Genomic DNA, 27,538 nt, shown 5'->3' on the forward strand with positions numbered 1-27,538 from the left:
TACAAATGATACTTAATCTACTATGAATACGGACGTTTTCATTCCAAATTTGGTTTTTTGTAAGTAACTTGAAAACTAATAGAGGTAACTAATTGGTGTCACATATATATCATTTTTACATGTAACTGAGGTTAGATAGAAATTTTAATCTTTCTGCATCTAACATTTAACACCATCAGTTTTTCGTGAAAGCTCAGATTTTGACCAAAATATTCCTCTGATGAAATTGAGACTTGTGACTTTAATTTTGACATACATTTTCATATACTGACTGATTTTTAGCTTTATGTTTTCATTATTTAGTGCCACTTACATTTTTTCTTAAGATCATGTTTTTTGCGTAGTATATTCTGTTAAACATTCTGAGACCTTAACAATGTTAACACTAATACACTGAAGCATACACCGATGAAGTGAGGAAAAGTTATTTTAATTTTTAATTTCTCTCTTAGATTATGGTAGAATCCTTTGAATATTAAGCACAGGCATATTATGATGATGTGTTGCTGGTAGTAATGAACTGGCGTAAGCTCCTGCACTCTCACTCTACATCTACGTGATTACTCTGCTATTCACAATAAAGTGCCTCGCAGAGGGTTCAATGAACTCTGTACTGCTTACAGTGATACACAGTGGGATGGATTTTGGTGAAGATGTCATACTTAAGAGCTAGAAGGAACTTGGACTGAGGTTGCAATTTAGTTGCTCCAGTTCAATATGATTTTAGGCAATATTTGGGTGTGCTCTATCTGTGAGAGACTGTATATATATTTGGAATTTACCCCTGGATTTTGGTCTCCTCGTCATTTCCTACACAGACAAATAGTGACAGTGAAACTTTGTTCAGCACCAGTATTGGAATAAAGTAATTAGGTTTTGGTTACCAGGCATCAAAAATCTTTTCCTTTATTTACTTGGCTTTAAGCCAACAATGACTTCAGCACTAATCAGCCATCAAACATTACAAAAAAAACTGATTTATAAAAACAAATAAATATACAAATTACTTAAAAATGACAAAATAATATTCCTTCACTGTTAGAGAATATAAGAAAAGCTTCTTAATTTCTGATTATGGAACTAAAAAATATTTTTTCTTTACAAAAAATGGTTACAGACAGATTCACATTGTCATAACTCTTTGATATGCAAACAATTTTGTTAATCACTCATTAAAATTGTGATTGCACCTTCTCTGTAGGTCCACAGTCAAATTTTAAAATTACTAACTAAAACCCAATTTTATCGGACACCTAAGAAGTGCCTTATCATTCTGTAGTAAAAAGACCAGCAGTGCTTTTAGGGAATGATATTCTTAGCTTTCTTAATTCTGCGAGGAATTGTTCTCCACACTGCTGGAACTTGGGACAAGCAAAAATTAAATGATTAATATCTCCAGCACCTAAATTGTTGTAATCACAAGTGACTGAATTTCTTAGCTGTAGATGATACAAATCAGAAGGAAAGCAGCCATGATTAAACCTCATCTGAGTGCCCATTCATTGTGAAGAGTGGACAGGTGGCTGCTCCTTCAGCAGGATCTGAGCAGGCACATGGGAGGAGGGGTTTATTCATTATCGGGACCTCCGTTAGGCGTGTTTTGGAGCCCATTAGATAGATAGCACTCATGGCTGGAAAGAAAGCCAATGTGCATCCAGTATGTCTGGCGGGGGCCTCATCCAAGATGTTGAGGCGACCTTGCCTGCGGCTATCAAGTGTGCAGGGTGCAGTCATCTGCAAGTTGTGACTAATGTTGGCACCATCAACACCTGTCACATGGGTTCTGAGGCCATCCTCAGTTCATACAGGTGGGTGACGGAGGTGATGACTGCTGGCCTCGCATGCAGGGGGCAAGCAGAGCTCACAATTTGCAGCACTGTCCCCAGAGTTGATCCGGATCCTTTGTTTTGGAGCTAAGTGGAGGGTCTGAACCAAAGGCTTCATCGACCCTGTGACAGTCTTGGTTGCAGATCTCTAGACCTGCATTATCATGTGGGGAGTGGTAGGACTCCCCTTGATGAGTCAGGAAGCAGCTACTTGTAACAGAGTACTTGGGGAGTGCACATGAGGGCTTTTTTAGACTAGACGGTAGTTTGAGGTGCTCTGATGAACACTCACTAGCCAATAAGCAGTAAGGAAAGTTATATGGCTTTCATAGTAAGGACACTCCTTCTGTCAAAATTTTATCAGTAAACTGTTGAAGTGTTTGTAATTAAGTTCATGAATTTATTGTCCTCCAGGAATTCTTGAGCTTAAGTTATTCTCGGGACCAACAGCTGGCTGAAACCAGAATAGAAAGCTCTGAGATATTTAGCGAGTCGTGGAATATATATCAGAAAGAAAGAGTTGAGCCCATAGGAGGGGGAGTGTTTATTGCAGTTGACAAAAACATTCTCTCTATTGAGGTCAAAGTTGAGTGTGACCATGAAGTTACCTGATTGTGTATAACATGTCTAGGTGAAACCAAATTAATTGTTGGATGCTTTTGCTGGCCACTTTCAAAGAAAGTCTATGGCCAGTAGGGCAGGAATACCCAAATCGTACAATACTAGTTGGAGGTGACTAATCTACCGATTATAGACTGGAATATCTATGGATTCAATGCAGGGGGGTACAGACAGACAGTCAGTCAGACAGACAGTCATGCAAAATATTTTTGAACATGTTTCCTGAAAACTGTCTTGAGCAGCTAGCTTGGCAGCTCACACGCAGTGGAAATAGCTTAAATCTTATAGGTACAGATAGGTCGGGCCTTATCGACAGTGTCAGTGTAGAACAGTATAGAAATGGGGATTAGTGATCATGATGTGATTATGACAACTTGTGGTTATGAAAGTTAATAAAACTGTCAAGAAGGCTATGAGATTGTTTCTGATAGATAGAGAAAATAAGCAGTTGTAAGTACATCACTTAGAGAGTGAATTGACAACACTTAGTTCCAGTAAGATGGATGTAAAGGGATTATGGGCAAATGTCAGGCAGATTGTAACTCGTAGTCTGGAGACTTATGTGCCTCATAAGTGGATAAAGGATGGAAAACACCCACCATGGTTTAACAACAAAATTCGGTAGATGCTGAGGAAGCAGAGGCTGTTGCATCTTCAGTTCAAAAGAGAATGCACAAATGACAAGTGAAGGTTAGTAGATATTCGTGCATCTGTGGGAAGATCTGTGCATGAAGCATACAACTACCACCACAGTCACACCTTAGCGAAAGATCTGTCAAAGAACCCAAGAAAATTCTGGCCCTGTGTAAAATCGCTAAGTGGGTCTAAGGCTTCCATTCGATCGCTTGGTGACCAGTCTGGTGTGCTGGTTGAAGTTAGCAAAACGAAAGCTAAAGTTTAAAATTTCATGCTCAAGAAATCATTCACACAAGAGAATTGTACAAACATACTGTCATCTGACCATCATCAGACATACTTCCGTATGGATGACGTAGTAATAAGCATAAGCATCTGTGGTATAGACAAACAACTGAAAGCAAATAAATCACCAGGTCCAGATGGAATCCCAGTTCAGTTTTACAGAGTATTCTCTGGCAATGGTCCAGTTGGAATCCCAATTCAATTTTACAGAGTATTCTCTGGCAATGGTCCAGATGGAATCCCAATTCAGTTTTGCAAAGAGTACTCTACGACATTGGCCCCCTAGCTAGCTTGCATTTATTGTGAACCTCTCACCAAGCACAGTCCCAAGTGACTGGAAAAAAGTGCAGTTGACGCCAGTATATAAAGAAGGGTAAAAGAACACACCCACAGAATTACAGACCAATATCCCCAACTTCAGTTTGCTGCAGAATCCTAGAAAAAATTCTTAGTTCGATATAATAAACTTTCTTGATACTGAGAAGCTTATGTCCACGAATCGACATGGTTTTAGAAAGCATCACTCATGTGAAACAACTCGGAGCATGTGAGAACTGTGGTAGGGAAGGCAAATGATCAGCTTTGATTCATTGGGAAAATTTTAGAAAAATGCGGTTCACATGTGAAGGAGACCACATATAGGATACTGGTGCGACCTATTCTTGCATATTGCTAGAGTGTCTGGGATCCATACCAGATCGGATTGCAGGAAGACATTGAAGCAATTGAGAGGCTGGCTGCTAGATTTGTTACTGGTAGGTTCGAACAACACATATGCGTTACGGAGATGCTTCAGGAACTCAAACGGGAATTCCTGGAGGGAAGGTGACGTTCTTTTCGAGAAACACTATTGAAAAAAATTTAGAGAACCGGTGGTCTTGCTACAGTGGTAACACCAGTTTCCATCATATCACCAAAGTTAAGTGCTGTCGGGCTTGGCTAGTACTTGGGTGGGTGGTCATTCAAGTCTGCCAACCAGTGTTGGCAAGGGGGTGCACTCAGCCCTTGTGAAGCCAATTGAGGAGCTACTTCACTGAGAAGTAGCAACCCCAGTCATGAAAGCTGAGGACGAGTGAAGAGTGGTGTGCTGACCACATGCCCCAACATATCCGCATCCAGTGACGCCTTTGGATGAGAGGATAACACGGCAGTAGGTTGGCACCATTGGGCCTTCCGATGCCTGTTCAGATGGAGTTTAGTTTTATTTTTAGGCATTTGAAGGTGAACAATGAATGATTCTACTGCTGCCAACAAACATAGCGCATAAGGAACACGAAGATAATATTAGAGAAATTAGGGCTCACATGGAGGCATATAGACAGTTGTTTTTCCCTCCCTCTATTTGTGAGTGGAACACGGAAGGAAATGATTAGTAGTGGTGTAAAGTACACTCCGCCATGCACCATCTGTGGCTTGTGGAGTGGCTATGCAGATGTTGATCGTAGAATTTGCATTGTAGTGTACTGACATCTTGTGAAACCAATGTAAGCAAGGTATGTGAGATGTATTCACTATCAAACTGCGACCAGAAGCAAAGTGGACTATCCTGTGCCACAACATGCAGCTGAACATAACATGTTTGATTATTCTTTCTACACTTGATTAGTTTTAATAGGTTTAACATAATCTTTTGTTTTCTCAATAATTTAAACAAATGTGATGTGTGATATCAGAAAATATAATGTAATGATAGGTGTATTTTCATTTCATTATAATACAAAAATAAGAGAAATAAATAATATGCAGTACTCGAAAAATAAGTCACCAGAAAATAACGCCAAAATTGACAAAAAAAAAAAAAATCTCTGTCCAGATATTCCTTTAGGAAATGTACCAAAGGTTGCAACTTCTCACCCCCCACACAAAAAAATACAGGAATCCATAACAGAAATGATAAAATTAAGTCTGAACCAGCTTAGTGAAGAATGCTGTTACATGTTTCAAAAAATTCTCCAATTCAACACACAGTTTAAAATTACGAGGATACAGAATGTGTGACCATTGTGGCTGATACACACACTTAAAAGTAGAAAAACTATCCTATTTTTCACAACTATTAGTTCCTTTCTCATGGAGGAGCAAGTGGATCCCTCACAACATAGAAACGAGGGACAGATCCCAGAATTTTGGGTCGTGGAGGTATGTCCTAGCTAGCCATACCGTCTCTTTATAATTTACAGTTTTTCAAAGGCAATTTGCTTTTGGATACCTACAATGACAAAAAATCTCTGTCCAAATATTCCATTAGGAATATTGTACCAAAGTTTGTAACTTCTCACCCCACACACACGAAAAATTATCATCTTTACTTGTCTTCCACTATAACAATGGTGTCTTTTATGTTTGTCAATGTTACACACTGATTGTTATTAGATGTGAATGCATTGTGCTTTAGTTATTGAATAGTCACAAGCTTATGAAGAAACTAGTTGTTTCTTTTAGTTTAGACCTGGCCAAGATTTGTGTCCCAGAGCACGCTCGCACTCTTAAGAGCACAACCAGTTCTGTGCAGTGTCCGGCTTCCCCCACAACTGCACTATTCCGGGAAGGTGTGTGGATGAGACTGCTGTATGTCAAAAGCTGCCCACACGGCGAACTTATGATGACATGTTTGAAACACAGTGTGACTATTAAGAGGCGAATATTATAGCATACTTTTACAAGCAGGCTTTTATCACTGGAATTAATTTTCAACTTTTTATTTTTCTGCCAAAGCAATAACTTTTGTTACTTACATTAGTGCCATCTAGTGGTAAAATTCTTGTTAAATTTTCCTATTTTTAACAATTAATATTTCCAAAAGTATACAACTTATAGTTTTATTTACATTGAATACATTATTATGGTGTACAATTTGGTTATTAAGTTACATTTCAACATATGCACCTGCGCTTTCCATACCATTATTGAATCTTTTAGGAACAGAATCCACAGCTTTTCTTAGCATCTCAACTGTGACATATGCAAGTACCTCATGGAAATTTGGTTGAAGACTGATGCTAACATTTTGTTTTAACTCCGTACACTTGTTCCTTAGGCCAACTTCAGAGAAAGGATCATGTGAGGTTAGAACAGGGCTGCGTGCAGGCCACTCTGTAGATTCCTAGTGGTGAATTCATCTGCCAGGGAAACTGTCATCAAGCCATTCTCACTGGAATTGTGTTGTGGGACAGAGCTCCATCTTACATTTCCCTTCCATTTTCTCCTCCTTGAATCGCAGGCCATTTGTATGTTTTGAAACACTCAAAGTATCGTGCATCATTCATGATGTTGGGTAGCATGTATGGGCCAATAAATCTTATTGATGTCATTTCATACCAGATGGTTGTTTGGTCTTGGTTGCATTTTTTCAACCATTACATTTGTGTCTAAATTTGACCAATAATGACAATTCTGATGATACACAGAACTCCAACATGAGATACACTTCATCAAACCACAGGATATTGTCATACAAATTAGGATAATCATTTCCCCAACCAAGCGTAATCTTTGCAAAATTCCATTCTCCTGTTGCAGTCCTCATTGAACAGCTGTTGCATGTAATGGGGCTTTCAAGGTCAAAAAGAAAGCATTGTCTTGTTGACTCTGAATGGCTCTGTTCAAAGATTCAAGTTGTCTTCCAATATATAGATGTTGAGGGTCTTCCAGACTGACTTTGATCTTTCACACTAGCTGAGTAGAAGTGTTCTAAATGAGTACATGTGTGTTTCTCATTTAACTACTTTCACATTGAAATACATTCCAGATGTGGGATTTGTTAACTTTACTTTGGAACCATCATTGTTCACCGTCTCTGGCTCTTGCAGTTTCTCTGATTAAATGTTTTGCTTTAATGACCTTGTGAATTTGCATGTGTTATGAAATTGACACTACACGAAATATTTTGGCATTATTTATGTTCACTTAGCTTCTGATTTTATATGAAAGGAAAGATTAATGTATCTGATTTGCCTTCCACTTCAACGTATTTCTGGATTTTGTCTTCCAGTGTGTGTGTGTGTGTGTGTGTGTGTTTTAAATGAAGAGGAACTGACTAATATATACAAAAACAAATTACTTTTAGGATGACATTCCCACAGTCCCTTATGAAGAAGCACTTTTAGAAAGAGAGCAATCCCGTTCAAGCATAGAAAGTGGAGAGTCCTTAAAAGAGCAACTGGCTTCAGTCACTCAGCGAGCTACACAATTGGAACAGGACAGAGAGCACTGGAAACTGGAATTTCAACTTCTTCAGCTGAAACATTCTAAGGTAGGTTTGTTGAAACTAAACCATATAATATATTTGGGGGAGGTAGGGAGGGCTGTGAGAATTATATAAGGTTTTATCATCATTGTAAGTATCTAATTAGAAGAGTTGACCTTAGTTTACAGTAAATTTTCCTTGGTATACGCTATTTCAATTGTGGCTTTCATATAAACTTACCTTTTGGGACTGGAGAAGTTCCTTCTAAATGATAATGACAGTTGCTCAATTAGTGAATGTTTACAATGGCTAAAAGGTAGTCAAGACACTTTAAACTGAAAGTTCTCTGGTGAAATATCTGGTGAGTACAATGACTACGGAAGAATCATATAAGCACCCACCTTTCAAAATTTTTGAACTGTTGTTGCTGTCAGTTGGGGGCTAGCACTATCATCCTGGATCCCCTGATGGCTGCAAATGGAAGCATCCTGTATATGTGCCTACCTAGGGTTACAAAGGAGAAGAAGGCAAGGGGGTGATGTGACTCCATGAAGCCATGGACCTAGGTTGTCAGCAAGGCACTGTACAAGTTGTTGGTTGTTTCATAATGATGTGGACAGTGTTTACATGGAATGGACTGGGTCCTCTCATCCAACTGAACAGATCATTGATGGAAAGGGGTTATGTTTGGCTGCTTGGAGACCATTCACAGTCTTCATGTTCCCAAACAACAATGGAATTTTTGTGGATGACAATGTGCCATGTCACAGGGCTATAGTTGCAACTGTTTTGAAGAATATTCTGGACAATTTGAGCAAATGTTTTGGCCATCCAAATTGCTCAACATGAATCCCATTAAACATTTATGGAACATAATCAAGAGATCAGTCATGCACAAAATCCTGCACAGGCGACACTTTCACAATTATGGATGGCTACAGAGGTAGCATGGCTAAGTATTTCTGTAGGTGACTTCAAACAACTTCTTCAGTCCATACCTTGTCGAGTTGCTACACTGTGTTGCCCAAGAGGTGGTCTGACAAGATGTTAAGAGGTATCCCATGACTTTTATCACAGGAGTGTCCATCCAGCAACAGGTATCAGATCTACATCAAAAAGATTTTGTTACAAGTAAATGAAGACAATCACAGGATTCCAAATTAAACACAAGCATTGTAGCATCTGCTGGAAAAATAAATATCCAGCACTCCAAAATTAAATGTTGTTACTGTTGGATGATTTTAATGCAAAAATAGAGAGAGAGGAAAGCATTTAAGAAGGTACTAGGATAATATACTGGACACCAAAAGACAAAAATCGAAAAGTACACTGAGCCTAATTCATAAAGGTCAGCCATCTGGCATCCACTGCTAAAATAAGGCCTCCCTCTACACTCTTACACACATGATGATGATGATGATGAGTTAAATGCATCAACATTCCATGTTTTCTTATTTCATCTCTCCACCTTCCAGTATGTTTTTATCTCGGACTTTTCGTATCTTTTGGCAAAGAATTTCTTTGGCCACTAATGGTGAGGTTTCTTTCTTGATTAGTGTGCCTGTCATCACTGAACATTTCAGTTTATGATCTCTCCTATAAAGTCGTCAAAGATTGTTTGTGTAGGTTAAGAACAAGGGACACAGCACCCATCCTTCATACCCTAAACGTTATGTTCCCTCATTCTTAGGTTAGTTTTATGCCTGGACACAATCTGTCAACAAGATCTGCTTTCCGTTATGAAGTAAAGACTTTATCCAAGTAAGAGAAATGGCATCAAAGCTATAGCAGCGTACAGAATGAGATTTTCACTCTGCAGCGGAGTGTGCGTTGATATGAAACTTCCTGGCAGATTAAAACTGTGCGCCTGACCGAGACTCGAACTCGGGACCTTTGCCTTTCGCGGGCAAGTGCTCTACCATCGGAGCTTCCAAAGCACGACTCACGCCCGGTACTCACAGCTTTACTTCTGCCAGTATCTCGTCTCCTATCTTCCAAACTTTACAGAAGCTCTCCTGCAAACCTTGCAGAACTAGAACTCCTTTCTTTCAGTAGTTCTGCTAGGTTCGCAGGAGAGCTTCTGCAAAGTTTGGAAGGTAGGAGACGAGATACTGGCAAAAGTAAAGCTGTGAGTACCGGGCGTGAGTCGTGCTTCGGTAGCTCAGATGGTAGAGCACTTGCCCCCGAAAGGCAAAGGTCCCGAGTTCGAGTCTCGGTCAGGCGCACAGTTTTAATCTGCCAGGAAGTTTTAAAGCAGCTTAGTTTGCCAAGCAAAATTTTATCGGGCACATAATCACTGGCATTGGCAGGTTCATCCCCTCTTCCAGCTCCACTAACCTGTATTTGGATGCTGAAGTTCTGCAATACAGTGTGCCTAAACAAAATGCAAATAGAAACTGCTGGGTTTCTAAGGTCAGTGGTACTTTCTGTCAAGCAGGGTAGGATCAGAATATTAATTTCCCAAAAGGTCTGGATTGTACATGAGCTTTAATCTATGCACAACATTTCACCTGAAGTTATTAATTAAGAAGATATGCAGGAAAGTGAAAACATGACATTCCTAAGCCCAATGTTAGGTTAAATCACGTCAGCCCTCCAAGTGGCTCAAGATTCTTTTTTGGGTATGTGCATGGTGAATATATAATCCCAAGTCCTTGTAGTATTCCTTCTTTCCTGTACTTCAGCCAGGCGACTAGCGCAAGTTTTGGTGTTCTCGTAAAGATAAGTCATTTTAGATTATAAAACATATAGATTAGTACTGAATACGTGGTAAATAAGTGTATTAGTGTGCCGTTTAAGTCTACCATTAAAGGTTTCATTTTTCTTTACGTAATATAGCAGAAAACACGAAAAGACCGTACAGTCGTATTTTCTGTTTACGTTCTGCTGAAGCAAATCTATAGAATTTCGTTTAGTTGTTCCTTGCTCTCTCCAGCAATTTAACTTAGCGTACCTCTTCATTATTTAACTAGCATTTTCGGAAAGTAGAGTAAAGTTGTTGTTTCAGAAACTTTGCACTTTTGTTTTTGTTTACACACAGTTGCGTAAACAGTTGCGTATAGGCCAAATTTGTGTAACCATATTTTCGTGTTTATCTGTAATTTAACTGACTTATTCTTAATAAACTATTACGTTTATCATGAGTGAAAAGTGCTTGACTTGCCGTAGAATTGTTAGGTCGGGGCTTTGGTGTGATGGGTGCTGTAGTTTTTTCCATGTGGGTGACTGTAGTGGCGTGGGAATAGGGGAAGTAAATGAGACTCATCAGTGGTTTTGTAGGATTTGTAGTAGAGATAGGAAGATACTAGAACAGGAGGGGAAAATTGCCGCCCTTCAGGCTGAGTTAGACAAGGCCAGGGGAGATCTTGACAGGTTAAGGAGGGAGAAGGGTAAAGAGAGGTGGGAAGTGGCAACAGGCAACAGGAGGAACAGGCCTAGAACTTTGTCTGACAGCTTTATGGTGAATGTGGAAAATAGATTTGACCTGTTGCTTCAGTTAGAAGCTGGTGAGCCTCAAGCAGTTGCAGGTGTAGACAGGGCACAACAAACTTTCAGCAGCAAATTGAAAAGTAAGAATGTAGGGAAATCAGTAAAGAGAAAGAAAGTGTTGTTGTTAGGTAGTTCCCATGGAAGAGGTGTTGGCCAACTTTTGCAGGATGAACTAGGATCAGAATACCAGGTCACCAATTTTTTTAAACCTAGTGCTGGTCTGGAGCAGGTGACAGAGGATTTAGGATCACTTTGCAAAGATTTCACTAAGGAAGACACCGTGGTTATAGTGGGTGGGGCAGGTAACAGTATTGACAGAGATCCTGGGTACAGTATAGAGTGTGACCTGGCGAAGATTGCGTCAGCATCGAAGCATACTAGTGTTGAGTTTGTATCTGTTCTTGGGCGCCATGACCGACCTCATTTGAACTCTTCTATCAAGAGAGTTAATTTGGAGCTGGAACGGCTGCTCATGTCGGGTGCGGGGTCACACATTGGTGTGGTTCCTGTTGATTCTCTCAGTAGGTGGGATTATACTAGGCATGGCCTTCACCTCAACAGGAAGGGGAAGGGTAAATTGGCTGGGGAAATAGCAGGAAAGTTAAAGGGGGGAGGCACTATCATGAGTGGTAAAATACCAGTGGTTATAGGATTCAGAAAAGACCCTTTTTTAGGGTAGGGAGGACAGAAAGAAAGCAAATTTTAAGAGAGGTTAGAACTGAGACAAATCTTCAGTTTGAGAAAGAAATCAAAAAACATAATTCCAGCTTATTACATCAGCATAAACAGCCATTGGTTAATAATTTTCAACTGTCAGCAGATATTTTAACTCCACCCAATCTTAACTCAGTCAATGAGAAATGTCAGCTATCTTTATTGCATCAAAATATTCGAGGACTGAGAAATAAAATTAATGAATTAACTATCTGCATATATGAATTAGAGTCTTCAAACCCAGCTGACATAATCTGCCTCTCTGAACATCATGTGACCACTGGTATAGAACTTTTAAGTGTTACAGGGTTTAGGTTAGCATCTCACTTTTGTAGATCAGAAATGGAGAAAGGAGGAGTTGCCACATTCATCAGGAACTGTCATAAATTTAAGAACATAGACATTCATAAATTTTGCCTAGAACAGCATATGGAAGCATGTGCAACAGAATTAGAATTTCACAAAAAATCCTTCATAATATTAAGTGTATATCGAGCACCTGCAGGTAACTTTAATCTGTTTGTCAACCACCTTGAAGCTGTACTGGCCCATTTAACAACCAAAAACAAAGAAATAGTGGTTGCTGGTGATTTCAATGTAGATTTCCTTAAAGACTCTCCCAATAAGAACTTGTTTGAGTTAGTAACACTATCATTCAACTTAATTCCCACCGTAAAGTTCCCCACTAGGATAGCCACTTGCTCACAAACAGCCATTGATAATATCTTTATAGAAAAGTCCAATGAACAAAATTATATTACAAAACCAATAGTCAATGGCCTCTCAGACCATGACATGCAGTTCCTTCTGTTAAATGTTAATACTGAACAGGATATAAAATCTGTTAAATCTGAGCTCAAAAGGGTAATCAGTAAGCCAAAAATTGATTATTTTAGGACACTCCTCAGAGACATTCACTGGACTGATGTTTACAGCGTTCATGGCATGAATGAAAAATATAACATTTTTGCTAATAAAGTGCTTACCTTATTCGAACACTGCTTTCCCCCAAAACTTACCAAGGTTAGAGCAAAGTCTACAAAGAAGCCATGGATTACTCGAGGAATAGGGGTATCTTGTAAAACAAAAAGAAAACTGTATCTGTCACTCCGAAACATTTCCAATGTTGATGCTATAGCACATTATAAGAAATACTGCAAAATATTAAAGACTGTAATATGGATGTCAAAGCAAATATATTACAAGGAAAAGATAGTCATATCAGATAACAAAATAAAGACAATATGGGATATAGTGAAGGAGGAGACCGGTAGAACCAGGCATGAAGAGGAACAAATAGCATTAAGAGTAAATGATACATTGGTGACAGATGTGTATAGTGTTGCAGAACTTTTTAACAAACATTTTATAACTGTTACTGACAAGATGGGGTTGTCAGGTTCGGTAGATGCTGCTATGGATTACCTTAGACCAGACATTTCAAGTAACTTCCTTAATATGAATTTGACCCTCACTACCCCAACAGAAATAATGTCCATCATAAAATCTTTAAAATCAAAAACATCTAGTGGGTATGATGAAATATCAACAAAGTTAATTAAAGAATGTGATTCTGAGCTAAGTAACATATTAAGCTATCTGTGTAACCAGTCGTTTATTAGTGGAATATTTCCTGAATGGCTGAAATATGCTGAAGTTAAGCCACTGTTTAAGAAGGGAGATAAAGAAATAGCATCAAATTTCCGTCCAATTTCACTGTTGCCAGCATTCTCAAAAATTTTCGAAAAAGTAATGTACAGTCGTCTTTATAACCATCTTATCTCAAATAACATACTGTCAAAGTCACAGTTTGGATTTCTAAAAGGTTATGATATTGAGAAGGCTATCTACACTTACAGTGAAAATGTGCTTAATTCATTAGACAAAAAATTGCAGGCAACTGGTATATTTTGTGATCTGTCAAAGGCATTTGACTGTGTAAATCACAATATCCTTTTAAGTAAACTAGAATATTATAGTATAACAGGAAATGCTGCAAAATGGTTCAAATCTTATATCTCTGGCAGGAAACAAAGGGTGTTATTAGGAAAGAGACATGTATCAAGCTATCAGGCCTCATCCAACTGGGAACTAATTACATGTGGGGTCCCACAAGGTTCCATTTTGGGGCCCTTACTTTTTCTTGTGTATATCAATGACCTTTCATCAGTAACATTACCAGATGCCAAGTTTGTTTTGTTTGCCGATGATACAAACATTGCAATAAATAGCAAGTCAAATGTAGTCTTAGAAAGATCAGCCAATAAAATATTTGTGGACATTAATCACTGGTTCCTAACCAATTCTTTGTCACTAAACTTTGAAAAAACACACTACATGCAGTTCAGAACTTGTAAGGGGTGTCCCAAGAGTATATGTCTAACATACGATGACAAGAAGATAGAAGTAGTGGACAGTGTTAAATTCTTGGGATTACAGCTTGATAATAAATTCAACTGGGAGGAACACACCACAGAACTGCTGAAGCGTCTTAACAAATCTCTGTTTGCAATGCGAATTTTGTCAGACATAGGGGATATAAAAATGAAAAAGCTGGCATACTATGCTTACTTTCATTCCATAATGTCATATGGGATTATTTTTTGGGGTAATTCATCAAGCCAAGCTAAAGTTTTCCGGGCACAAAAACGTGCAGTGAGAGTTATATGTGGTGTGAACTCAAGAACATCCTGCAGAAGCCTGTTTAGGGAACTAGGGATACTAACTACTGCTTCCCAATATATTTATTCCTTAATGAAATTTGTCATTAAAAATATATCACTTTTTCAAACCAACAGCTCAATTCATGGAATCAATACTAGAAATAAGAATAATCTTCACAAGGATTTAAAGTCACTTAGTCTTGTACAAAAAGGTGTGCATTATTCAGGAACACACATTTTCAATAACTTGCCAGCAGCCATAAAAATCTTAACAACCAATGAAATTCAGTTTAAGAGAAGCCTAAAGGATTTATTGGTGGCCAACTCCTTCTACTCCATTGATGAATTTCTTAGTAAAACCAACTGATTTGTATATAAGTACAACATAACTTCTGCACAATTTCAGTGCAGTAATGTGTTCATTGAAAATTTGTGTGTGTGTGTGTGTGTGTGTGTGTGTTAGTATAATCTAACTTCTGCACCATTTCAGTGCAGTAATGTGTTCATTGTAAATAAGTATTACGGTAGTTGTATTACCTTATAAATAAATAAAAAACTTTTTTATTTTAAATTCAGTGCATTAGTATTTGTAAAGTTACTCTTAGTGTTCATTAAAAAATGACGATCATTCCACTTGGGACCTGTGGAATGGTACATTAGCTTATTTGTTTTAATTGTAAATATTTGTCATGTATTGTTGTTTTTCTGACATGTTCCACATCCTGGAGGACCTCCTCACTATGGATCAATTGGAATGAAAGTAAATCTAATCTAATCTAATCACCTTCTTATATTCTATTCCTTTGCTCACTCTATTTTTTTCCCACTTTCCTGATGAAAACCTGGCTTTCACCAAGGTCTTAGGCTGGCCGCGGTGGCCGAGCAGTTCTAGGTGCTTCAGTCCGGAACCGTGCGACTGCTACGGCCACAGGTTTGAATCCTGCCTCGGGCATGGATGTGTGTGATGTCCTTAGGTTAGTTAGCTTTAAGTAGTTCTAAGTTCTAGGGGACTGATGACATCAGATGTTACGTGCCATAGTGCTCAGAGCCATTTGAACCATTAACCTAGGTCTTATGTTGCCGAAGTCTCATGACTTTAACATTATTTTCTATATTTTTTAACTTCTTTTCATCCCTGCCCAGGACTCTGGGCAACACTCACCTCACCAAGTGGCTGCTGTCATGGCCGAGTGGCTCCTGTGGAGAGAGGCCCCAGTCAGAATGGGTGAGAAGAGTGCAGACTGTCTGTGAAGTAACACAGGTTTCTCAGGCTGCCGTCACAAGGCCCCAGCAATCTCTTCAGATCAGAACTTGCGCTATGACACTTGACAGTACAATCATCAGTATTGCCATCATTAGCTATAATATGGAGAACCATTCTCCCCAAAGTACCTAGTCTGTACTAGAATAGATGGCAAGGCCTTTTAATAAACAAACGTCAATTCGTTGTGGAACATGTCAAAGATAAGACATTAAATTTATTCACAATTGTGAATAATGACAACCATCAGCTGTAGAAGGGCAAGACGACAATGAAAATTTGTGCCAGACCGGGACTTGAACCTAGATTTTCCACTTATTGTGAGTGGTTGCCTTACCATTTGGCTATCCGTGCACAACTCACTACAAGACCCAAACTTCCATATGTCGTCAACCATGTGTCTATGACCTGGACTTGTACATCCATTATGTATATTCCTATATAGGTCAGAAGCTGTACTTGAAAGTTGCTTGCCCGGTGTCTGCAGAGAAATAAGATATTGCGGTAGCTGTGTTATTCTGATTACAATGCAGAGTTCCTTTGGACATGCATGCATGTCCAAAAGAACAGCCACTGCAGTGACTACAGCCATTATGAAAGACATTAAATGTATTCAAAATTGCAAATAATGATCTGTATGGGAATATATATAATGGATGTGAGAGTCCAGGCCATGGCCTGTTCTCAGTCATTGACCTGTCTTTGCCCGTCTTAGTCATCTAATTATAATGGTCTGTACATGCATCTTACACACACCATGCTTAAACATAATTTTCCTGAGTATGGTATGTTTTGAAGTTCTGTCAACATTACAGTGTGGACACTATCAGGACATTTCTTTTCTGCACATTTTTTCCTTCTGACATCGGAACAAATTTTAACACACTATTGGGTGTGAGTACCCCCTTTCCCCCAGTAGTAGGTCCTTTCCAGCAAAATATTGCCCAGTAAGTCTGCTTAGTCCAGGAACTGGAGAACAGTTAACCTCTTTACATCCATTGCCTCATCATGCTGCAAAAGAATTCCCTGACTCGTAACTGTACAAGAAACTGGGTGAGGGTGCAATTTTTTCTTTCATCCACTTTGTGTGTGTCCTTATACGACGCAAATGTTTTGTGATGCTCCTCAGAAGTAACTGAAAGAACTATTTTTCCACAGCTTGAACTACTTTCTCTTGAAAAATTAATAAGCGATCGTTTGGTTTATCCCCTTGTACTTTGTGAATAATAAAATTGAGGTTTTTCTGTAGTCAGTGGCCTCCTCACTACCAAACAGTTACCTCTGTTGCTGAATCTGTGTGGGACATTGGAAACCAGAGGCAGAGTAGATGTTCCCTTCTTGCAAAAATCATGTCCTTTTTTGATTCTCAGCTTTACAACCATACACCAAGGAACATCTTTCCTGCTGGGCACACAAGTGCCTACTGCCTTTGTCTTGCATTCTCATAAAAAATCAAGTACACCAGGGATGTATAATAGCATTCCAAGTATATCGTATAACCTTTGTCTAAATACCATTGTAGTTTTCTAGTAATAAATTCAAAAGTGCCATAATACTGGGCTCCTCTGCCCCTTTCCCAACATACACCCCCATCCTATGCATATATCCACTGAAAGCATTGCAGACAGCAAACAGCTTTGCCATATTTATGCGATTTACTTAACATGTCAATAGGAATAAAATTCATCCTTGAAAACCACACAGTCCTTCATCAACCATCCAGTATCCATAGTGAAGAAGCAACATAATTCAAATGATCAAAAAACGGGCAAATTTTGAACAGCAGATCATGATTAACCTGGTTCTGAAGAAAATGTTTTTCCTTGTTGTTTAGATGCAAGGGACAAAATTACTTTGTCTCAATCAAGGCTCATAACTGTTGCAGGAAAGGGATTATAAAGAATTGACACTTCACTGACTTCCAGTTTCTTCACAAGATTCATGCGACCTATTACCACACAAAACGCATTCTAATTTTTTCCCCCCACACATTGTTGGCTTTTAACTTATTTTGTCTTCCATTGATCTGGCATACTGATTCATCTGTTTTGACTGTTGTTATTATTTAGTCAGGCATCAGCTGTTTCTTGAAAAGGGTGCACGGAAGGAGGTTAAGTGAGCCAGTGAAGTTAAATGTAAATAAGCAAATTTCAACTTTGAAATCCCAATAGACCCAGTTTCTAAAGTAAAACTTGTGGCTGAAATATCTAAACTACTCAAAATTAATACAGGTGTAATGCAAGATGGCAATATTCTCTTCAGCTCTATACTTGAGACAATAACAAGAATCTGGAATGAATTAAGAGTGTAGAAAGTCATCCATCATTTAAGTGAAAATGTTAAAATATATACTGTGTGTTATTTGCTGATGATTTTGCCATACTTTCGGAAAATATAAAAAAATGTGACAATGCGTATCACTCTTCTGGGATAGATAGCCCACAGAACAAGTCAAAAATAGCTTCAAACAACTAAATAAATGATTTGTATGAATGTGTGTTTTCTGTTGTTTCAGATATGCCAGAAAGAACAGACACCATGCACAATCCGCAGATGGGGAACTCGTCGCCGATGCTTCCACATAATGTCCCAATGAAGTTGACATCAGTAATCCATCCCCCCCCCCCCCCCCAATTTACACATAAATTATGGCTCATACAACAAACTGTGCCCCAAATATTTCAACAAAACTGGGTTGTATAGGGATCGTTGGTTTTTATACCATTTTACAGTTTGAATATGAATCACCCCAAATTGAACTATTGAATTGGAAATTATTCTCCTCCAATAATCATTCTTGCATTTGTTCATCATACACACATGAGAGAGAGAGAGAGAGAGAGAGAGAGAGAGAGAGAGAGAGAGAGCGGGGAGGGGGGGGGGTATTATTTTGAAGACGAAAGTAGTACAGTAGCTTAACAATGGCCAGAACTGAAGAAAACAATGTGTTTGGAGAAAAATCTCAGAGACTGGCTGCTGCCCATGATAGTTACGATCCTGGGTTCCAGCAATGACGCCTACTCCATAAGAGTGATAAGATCAAAGAATATGGGCAATGAAACTGTGAATCCTTTCAGTACAACAAGCAACCAAGTACATTTGTTTGGTGTACTGGACTGAGCCCTCCCATGCTTTTTAAAGATACATGTGGCAAAAGATATGGTCATGTCTCATCATGGTGCAGTATTCCAAATTCACATACACTAACAAAAAAAAAAAAAAAAAAAAAAAAAAAAAAAATGCAGAACCATAAAGGAGTTATGTGACATAAACAAAGGTTCATTGGCGTCTTTCTAAATCTGAAAGATGATGTCTATTCAAATTTTTGCACTTCTTGCAGAAGAGTGGTGCTAGTACTGCAACTTTGAGGATGAAAATCAGGTTTGCTTTAAATACATGCAGTAACAGTCGTGAGTGTTAGTTACCTTTGAGATTGGACATGGTGAGTTGAGGTTAGTGAAGAATGCATAGAAGGTGACAGCCACCATTATCAACACCTCACTGACTTTGAACAAGGTCATGTAATAGGGCTATGAGAAGCTGGATGTTCCTTCTGCGATATTGCAGAAAGGCTTGGCAGGAATGTAGGCACTGTACATAATTGTTGGCAGTGGTGGTCATGAGAATGTACGGTCACAAGAAGACTGGGCTCTGGACAGCCACATGGTACTACTTAGAGGGAAGACCATCTTGTTTGGGGCTCTGGGCATATCATACTGCATCTGCAGCAGCATTTTGAATAGCAGTTGGCACCACAGTGACACAACAAACAGTTAGAAATCAATTACTTCAAGGACAGCTCAGAGCCAGATGCCCTGTAGTGTGCAGTCCGCTGACCCAAAACCTCCGCCATTTGAAACTTCAGTGGTGTCAAGCAAAAGTTAATTGGAGGGCAGGGTGGAAGTCCGTTGTGCTTTCTGATGAAAGCTGGTTCTACCTCAGTGATAATGGTGGCTGTGTATTGGTTCAGAAGGAGCCAGGTGAGTGCCTGCAACCAGCCCGTCAGCGGCGTAGACACATCGGACCTAGACCTTGAGTTATGGTCTGTGGTGAAACTTCATATGAAAGCAGATCCATTGTCATGGTTATCCCACACACCATGACTGCAAATTTGTACATCAGTCTGTTGATTCAACCTGTTTTGCTGTCATTCATGAACAGCATTCCAAAGGGTGTTTTCCAACAGAAAATACTTGTCCACATATCGCTGTTGTAATCCAACATTCTCTACAGTGTTTTGAAATGTTGCCTTGGCCTATTCAATCACCAGAACTATCTCCAATTGATGGGACATCATCAGACGAAAACTCTAGTGTCATCCACAACCAGCATTAATTGTCCTGTTATTGACCAATCAAGTGCAACAGGCGTGGAACTCCATCCCACAAACTGACATCCAGCACCTGTACAATACAATGTATGCATGTCTGCATGCTTACATTCAAAATTTTGGTGGTTACACCAGTTACAAATGTACAAGCATTGCACATTTGCAGTGGCTTACCTTTTGCTTACGTTAACCTGTGTATGTTGCAATGTTAATCACTTAAATATGTTCACTAGACAAATATATTTCCAAAATTGCGTTACTCTACATTAATTTTTTATTTATTTATTTATTTCGTTGTGATTTTCTTTTCCATCAGTGCTCTTAAAACAGCTTTCTTGCAGCCAGTATTTTTGAGACTCCATTGCTGTACCTTGAAAATAATAGAGAAGATATTTTTATTGATATGGTAGTACATCAGGCCAGGTTTCCCATGGGTACCATCCTACAGACGTGTAACATTGGCGTATCATAATAAATTGTGTACAAAAACCTTCTTTGTAGATCAGTCTGTCTGTTAATGAAAATAGTATTAAACTCCCTACTGTAGTTTCTGAGATTAGCCGTGACATACAGAAAGGAAAAATGCAGTGGGGAACTTATTAACATGTATTATGATGAATAGATTCTGGTCAAGCTTTGCTGCCCTCTGGATTTGTAGCGGCTGTATACTTTACTGCTTTTCCTGCCCGATACCACCACCTCTGTAGCTGACCAGCTCGCAAATACCACTATTGCCACAAGATGTCACTCCAAATGCCAATTAAATGTGGAAAGATAATGATACATATATTATGCATTCATAATTACCAAACTATGTAAAATCCAGGATGGAATGTAACAATATAATGAAAAGGGTAGTTGCTACTCACCATATAGCAGAGATGCGGAGTCACAGAAAGGCACAACAAGAAAACTGTCTGAAAGTTAGCTTTTGGCCGACAAGACCATTTTTCAAAAAAACACACACACACACACACACACACACACACACAACTGCAGTCCTTTTTATAATATTTCTTCAGATTCGTTTTGATGGCAGTAAGATTTCTAAATGTGTCACTAAATGAAAGTGATTTAATAATATGTGCATTTGGTACTGTGTAGAACCAAATAGAATTATCGATAAAAAAGGTCATGTTGAGAAGAATCCCAGAAAAACTATGATGATTAGCTTTAATATCAATGTTCCTGTTATTATATTAACAGTGATTGCTATGAATGTAAACTACAGCAAATACAGTTAATTTTTTCCCTTTCCCCAGAAAGTACGTGATCTTGAAGGACAGTTGCAGTCAATAAGTGGGAGTACAACTCCACAAAGTGAAGAAACATTGGAATTATCCTCTGACACGGCTGCATCTCGTGGCCCTACTCCAGTAACCATTAACAACCTGGTAATGTGACTCCAGTTTCTCCTGACATTGATATTGAGGTGATAATTCTTGGGTGTTCATTTGGATCTCTGTGTCAAACATGCCCACTGGACACAGAGATCTGGCCATATGCCAGAAAATTTATTCTCTCTAGCAGATAATGTTTTACATTCTGTATTGTGCATGTATTAGTATTAAACAGAAAGAAAAAAATTTTTCCTTATTTCATAAATAGTTTTGCTAGAAGTGAAAATTTTGTTTACTGTAGAATATAACTTAAATCTTCAGAACAACAAGTAGCAGCGCGAGAAACCTTTGTCATTTGTGGGATCTTTGCAGTCAGTAATCAGATGCAATTTACTTGTAATATTACATAAAAGTGACAATGATAGTTTTCATGTTCCTCCTAAGTAAACATACTTGTACAAACCCATTCAATAATCCATGTGATCTCCCATAATTTCTTGGCAGTACTGATAATATCAATGTATTGGAGTTTAGAGGTCAGATAACAGTATCGTTTTACACAATATTTTGACAGCATTACTAGACGTTGTCTTCAGGTGTTTTGTACATAGATTCAGCTATTTGTTGTCCGCACTACAATAATTGGTGAACTAAGTAAGCACTATGTCACTTTTATAAACAGGAAATGCTTCCTGAGGCTGACATTGTCATATTGGAAGTTTGTCTCCAAGGCATTCCTTGTATCAAAAGTGATAAGATTTCCGGAAATTGAGTACACTGATCTTGATCGTTTAATTTATTGTTCTTTCCCTGTGGCAAACTGATATGTGAGCAGCACTCTGAAACAGTTTAGGTGGAAGTTGTCAAGAATTTCAGAGTTAAATGCTGGTCAAAGAGCCAACTAAATTGGTATTACTAAACAATGCTTTACTGTCGAACTGGAAATGAACGTTATCTGGTATGTTAGATAATTAAACAAACAAGAACAGTGGCTTCAGTTTAAGTGGAGATGGAATCTGACACTCAATTTGCTCAAGATTTTGTTGAAAAATAGATCAGTCTGATACAAAGAATAAATCAAGAGTCAGACTTGCAACGAAACAACACTGTCAGTGCTGGGAAATAGCTGATATTATAAAAGGCAATGTGCAGTTTTTCAAGTTAAAAGCTGGGTTAGACAGTGGACATTCGTTTGAGTTTTTTGGCACTTTTGCAGCTTGGTACCTGACTGAATTTCATCTGAGGACTGGACAGTGCAACTGTGCATAAGTATGTGAAATGAGATTTTAAGACATGCTCATTGAATGTTGAAGCACATCCTCCTTGGTGTTGGTATACTCCAGACTTGACAATTTGTCATCTGCTGCTTTCTGAGTGTGGCTTTAATTCATTTGATATGCTGTGTCAGCTTGACCAAATGTTTTAAATAATTCTCACATGAGGTATAACATTGAGTGAATAAATTTTTGGTTCTGGAAACACATTTCACAGTTGCCATAGAGGACAATTAGAGAATGTTCATGGCAGCAGTACCTTATTACCTGTGCAGTACAATATTCTGATGTCAAAACTACTTTAATAGTCAGTTTAAATCACACTAAATATACATGGTGTACATAAAGTATATTTATAACTATGCCAGATAATAACAACTGGTTTTCAGCATGTGACAAGATAACTCAAAAAGTTTTATTTTATCATTCCTGTATGTCAGTTGTGCATTCCTGCTGGTATGAAAAATGTCCAGTCGGTATTAAATGTTTCTCCATATATGCTCCTGGAACTCTATGGTGAGATGTTCAAATGCATTGTGAATGTGTTTTAAGTGTTGTACGTCATTAACCTTGGTTCAGTATACCAGATCTGTTACAAAACCCATAGACGTGTCTAGTGGTTTGAGGTCAGATTAAAGTGCCACTAGTCATTGGAACCATCTTGTCCAGTCCACCTATCCGAAAAAATTTCATCCAAAAAGTGATGGACATTTAGAGACCAATGCAGTGTTGCAGCATCCAACTGGAATATGACATCAGTTTCCAGGCATTTCAATTGTGGGGCAGTGTACACTGGTAACATGTCCAGGTAAAGATCACTGTTAATGAAAATTCACTGACAAATAATGGACCAGCGATTCAGTTGTAAGTCTGCACCACATGTCAACCTTGGGACTGCCCTTTCAATCTCATGTGTAACGTGAGGGGCTTTTCATCCCCCGATGAGAAACTTTATAACTGTTGATTCAGTTTGTCAGATACATAAAAAGTTGACTCATCGGAGAAACAAGGGTACGTAAATCTATGGATAAAAGTTAAGTAACAGGTTGAGATATGTAAGAGAATTTTAGGTGGAGAAGGGAGTAGAAAATAAGTAACCACAGAGGCAGCCATATGTGGAGGATGCGCAGTATAGACCAGAAGTATTGAGAGACCAAGTGCTGTTCCGAAACATAGAGTTAAGTGAGTTGGTGTTCTAGGAAAGCTATACCTTTGGGCATGGTTAATTGTAACTCCTCGCTGTATCTTGTCCTCTCTCCCAGAAGTGCAAGTTAGTCAAGCAGCCTTGCTGAAGAGCTTCTGTGTAGCCTGAAAGGTACATGAAAGTGAAAAATTGAAGTTTTGCCTGTCTATGAGTAGTACATAGATAGCAAATTTAACTGGTCATAAATGTTTGTTCAGCTTTATGCTCATGTAGACCTTGTACACACCTGTACTCTACAAACTACTGTTAAATGCATGGCAGATTATTAGGGATTCTTCCCAATCCTTCCACGTATTGCACATCGGAAGAATTCTTAAGTGGCTCTGTTCATGCTGTAATTTTTAAAGATTCGTCTAAAGGAAAGTTTTTATAAGAAAGATTTAATTACTTCTGCCATTATTTCACTATTTCATCATTAAGACTTTGATTCTGTGGTAAAGAATAAGAAAGATTTTTTAAGAAAATTAAAGTTTTGTTTCTCATAAAATAGTTTCATTTTGATGTTTTATGTACTCATTACTTTAATTTATTCTGTCTGTGACAGCTGGGACGTCTAGAGGCACCATTTTCACTGACAGCTGAAGCAGAAGCACGTGAAGCAGAAGTGAAGCAATATTTCACCCAACGTATCAATGAACTTGTTGCAGAAACCCAGGAAGCACGTTCTATGGGGGCTACATTTGCTTCTGAGGTAATTCACATTGTGTAGCCGGAAGAAATTTCTTTAGAATATTCCATGATAAAAACTAAAAAGCTTTTGCAGCATTTACTCAGATTCAGGAAGGTCTGGCCTTGTCCAGTTTGGCCACTCAAAGACACTTTATGGAAACATTAGCGATTATGAAGAAAATAAATGTTGATTGCATTGGTTAACCGAAATGCGGCGTTGCATTGGTCAAGGCACTGGAATCTCTTTTGTGGTTCAATACTTGCTCATCATTTTGTATGATCCTATTTTGCTTAATGATTCCACTTGTGCATCATTCTCATAGCTGCAAGCTGAAAATCAGAGAATAGTAAATCCATTTTTCTTTAAGTTTGATTGTTCTGTCATGTAACTTGCATGTTGATATGGTGCCCTGTAATGTCAATGGCACATACTAGATTTTACATTTACAAGTCAATTTCCTGCTTTTTTTTTGGTCTGATGGGTAAATTTCCAGCTCTGCAATGTACGTAGTATAAGGAACACCTTGTGCAACTGCTCTTACACGGCATATCACAGCCTTATATTATTCCGTGTCATTACAACAACCCACAATGCTTGAAAATGACAACGTGTCGAAATTGCAATCACAATAAATATTGTTTTAACAGGCAAAAGTAGAATGATTTTATTTAAAAACTAAATAGATAGTGCTGTCAAAAACTGTTATTATGCATATTCATATGCATCTTTAAATGGTTGCATTTTTGGCTTATGTCACAGAACATCTGCTCCACATAAATATAGAAACAATAGTTCTATGTTATTTCTTTTTGTAAATAATCTAAACACAGTTTGAATATTATTCAAAAACACACATTTCATTGTTTTCAATTGAATAAAGTTGCATTTTCTCTTCCATTGAATAAGCAAATGATTTGCATTTGATCCAAACTTTGTATTTAGAAAAACAATACATCTGTTTACAGTGGCACTTAATATGACACAGTGTACATAATGTTTTTTGGAAATAAATAAAATTTTGAATTTTCATCCTCCTCTGTATGTTGATACTGTCATCCCACACAGCTTTAAACATCAAATTGGCATTGAACCAGAATACTTTTAAGCTTCCAGTAACATTCAATCATGTTAGGGTCTTCTTTTAATGATTCTTTGTGCTAAGTAGTGGGAAACTTGGTTCTGACTGAAATGGACAAATGCTTAGTTTTATTTTGTTTGACACAGAGCTTGATTTTTAATTATTTTGCATACTTAGTGTGCAAAATAACACTACAGACTCAACAATATGCAGTACATGTACTTTTTAACACAGCGATTTCCCTCTTAAACAAGCTCCGAATCCAAAATATCTCTATATTTGAATACATTTTACACTTACACGGGAATCATGCATCCAGTGGGTTACTGATTTTGCTCATCTTCTGCATGTACATGTAACAAATACTGCTCTAGTTTGATGTGCACTTCTCAAGCATTCTTCAAAATTTAAAGAGTTTCTAGAATACTGTGCGACAGAACCAATCCTCAAGCACCTGCATCCACTGAATTTGTGATATGTTTCAATAAATAGATGTTCATATCTTGATTCTTTTATGATGATCGTTGTTGTTCCTTTCCGAAAAAATCATGACTCAAATGCAGTACAGGCACACTTATAATCTGGCACCTTTGCCCATTGTGCTAACACCATTACTCTTACATGCTATTCAACAGATGTAAAACTTTGAAACTCAATTTAAAAATTTTTTTGAAAAGCACATTGTGCTAGAGCAGCATTTGCTACATCAAAGTACGTAGTACAAAGCACAAAGTGAAAAGGACAGATTGCTATGCACCACATAGTTAACTGTAGGCAGCCACAATGAAAATACTGCTATACATTGCTGACTGTGGGAGTGTGCAAGGGTGTAGTGAGAACAGGATAATTTGCTGTTATGTGCTTCATAGGGAGGGGGGAGAAGAGGGAAGAAAAGTGGAGAAGGGGAAGGACAAAAAAATCCAGATGGCACAGATTGTGGAGAATTTAATCATTTGTTAAAGTCTGACACATCTTGTTGGCAGGCATGCTCAGCAATGGTTGGTACATACTCTCCTGGTCAGCAGTGGCTATTCATGTAAGCAGCAGCTTGTTAGTTATCATGCCCACATAGAATGTGGCACAGTAGTTTCTGCTGAGTTGGTATATCACAAGGCTGCTTTGACAGGTGGCCCTGTGTTTGACTGGGTAGGAGATGCCTATGACAGCACTGGAGTAGGTGGTAGTGGGAGGACGTGTGGGACATGTCTTGCATCTAGGTCTATTGCAGGGATAAGAGTCATGGGGCAATGGTTGAGAGCAGAGTTGGAATAGGGATAGATGAGTATATTATGGGAGTTGGGCAGGTAGCAGAATTCTGCTGTGGAAGGAGTGGGGTTATTTCTCATTTCAGGGCATGACAAGAGGTAATTGAAACCCTGGTGGAGAATATGATTCAGTTGCTACTGTCCTGGACGGTAGTGTGTCAAGAGAGGGGTGTTCATTTGTGGTTGGAGAGTGGATATTGGGAGATAGTAGGTAACTGGAAGGGGTGACAGCTGTTGAATTGGGGGTAGTGTTGGTATGTTTGATGTAGATGGAGGTATTGATGTAGCCAACCTTGCGATGGATGTCAACGCCGAGGAAAGCGGCTTATTGAGATGAGGAGGACAAGATGTGAGGTGAAAGGGGGAGGTGTTGAGCTTCTATAAGAGTATGGATAGGGTGCCCTCACCATTGGTCCTGATACTGGGATACAAGGGAAGACAACATTAAAAAGCTTTCATTTAACAGAATTACATAATTAAGTAGATTCATAAAATTAAAGAAAAAACACATTTTATTAAATGTGATTCACCAAATCTATTCAGAGACTGACAGTAATAACATTGGGTTAATTTCAAACAGCAGTAGCCTTACTGTCTTCACACAAGGCATTACATTTGCTAAGTTGATTTCCTTACCACTACAAATAGTTTATGTATTTTGTTTCTCTTGTAGCCCCTTTTTTCCCTTCCTCTCCT

At 38.4% G+C, this 27,538-nt stretch overlaps 1 protein-coding gene across 1 annotated transcript in view; it reads left to right on the top strand.

Annotated features, from left to right (window-relative positions):
- Nucleotides 1-27,538, top strand: part of LOC126257452 (protein phosphatase 1 regulatory subunit 21) — a 190,331-nt gene that overhangs the window by 153,489 nt on the left and 9,304 nt on the right. Inside the window, exons 12-14 of the mRNA XM_049955565.1 lie at nt 7,435-7,620; nt 21,274-21,405; nt 24,374-24,520. Of these exons, the coding sequence (XP_049811522.1) occupies nt 7,435-7,620; nt 21,274-21,405; nt 24,374-24,520 (465 nt within the window). The remainder of the gene's footprint in view (nt 1-7,434; nt 7,621-21,273; nt 21,406-24,373; nt 24,521-27,538) is intronic.

This window comes from Schistocerca nitens, chromosome 1, assembly GCF_023898315.1.
Source record: "Schistocerca nitens isolate TAMUIC-IGC-003100 chromosome 1, iqSchNite1.1, whole genome shotgun sequence".
NCBI lineage: Eukaryota > Metazoa > Arthropoda > Insecta > Orthoptera > Acrididae > Schistocerca > Schistocerca nitens.